Source organism: Asparagus officinalis, unplaced genomic scaffold, assembly GCF_001876935.1.
Source record: "Asparagus officinalis unplaced genomic scaffold, Aspof.V1 AsparagusV1_Un853, whole genome shotgun sequence".
Classification (NCBI taxonomy): Eukaryota; Viridiplantae; Streptophyta; class Magnoliopsida; order Asparagales; family Asparagaceae; genus Asparagus; species Asparagus officinalis.
Window position 1 is genome coordinate 40,782 of NW_017973112.1, and position 884 is coordinate 41,665.

An 884-nucleotide genomic window follows, 5' to 3' on the forward strand; every position below is an offset into this window, starting at 1 on the left:
AGTAAATCAACTCCAAAATCTCTAAGGATCTAAATTGCTTTATGTCTCATCATGTGAAAAGCCATCAAATGTGTATTAAATAGATAGCTTGCTTACTTCCAGACTAGAAAAAAGGACTTGCAGCTTGCAAAACTTACTGCAATTTATTGTATAATTATACAATGCACTAGATGCACAATTGATATTAGTAAATACTATAAAGGATAAGAAACGAAGAGAGTTAATGCTTCTACGTTAAAATAATTAGAAATTGTAATGTATAAAAATCTAATTTCATGCATCTTCTGACGTCTTTGCGTATCCCTGAGCATCATGGATGATGGAAACTGCATCACAGTCTGAGGTGATGTATCTTTTCCATCACAAAAACAGGGGTTATGTTAGTGCTTGGTGGTTGTTGATACTTGTAATGTGTCTGCCTAGAGACTGTAACACCTAAAGTTTCCACTAAAAGTTCCACTATGTAGCCAAATCTGAATTGAAAGAAAGCATTGCAAGTGGGAGCTTATATTTTTTGTATTTACCCATAGAATCCCCAAGAGCCCCTTGCGGTTTTGGTTAGAAAATTGTAATCAGCATAAGTGGGCACTCCATTGACTTGATTATACGAGCACATCACTCCACTAGCTTGAGCCTCTTGAATGCAACTCCTAAAAGGAGGCTGATAAGTATCCTCCAAATCCTGTACAGATACCTGAAACCAAAACCAACAACCAATTCTTATAATCCCCATCAACGTATCCTCCAAATCCTGTACAGATACCTGAAACCAAAACCAACAACCAATTCTTATAATCCCCATCAACGTTATATTTAATCTCATCAATAGTTTACCATCGCATTAAACGTGTATCGAGTTTTCCCCTTCCAATTGTCCATGTCGT

General features: G+C 36.4%; 1 protein-coding gene across 1 annotated transcript; it reads right to left on the bottom strand.

Moving 5' to 3' along the window:
- Positions 1-265: 265 nt before the first annotated feature.
- LOC109828217 (probable beta-D-xylosidase 7) lies at positions 266-878 on the bottom strand. The gene is made up of 3 exons (XM_020395246.1): positions 835-878; positions 525-694; positions 266-352 (listed from the first exon to the last, which is right to left on the bottom strand). Exons 1-3 carry the CDS (start codon positions 835-837, stop codon positions 274-276), a joined length of 252 nt encoding a protein of 83 aa, XP_020250835.1. The 5' UTR covers positions 838-878; the 3' UTR covers positions 266-273.
- Between the last annotated feature and the right edge of the window lie 6 nt (positions 879-884).

Excerpts from the sequence above, each read along its gene's own strand:
- LOC109828217 (XM_020395246.1), bottom strand. Across the intron at positions 353-524 it reads GGCTCTTGGGGATTCTATGG|ATACATCACCTCAGACTGTG; the intron begins GTAAATACAAAA and ends GTGATGGAAAAG.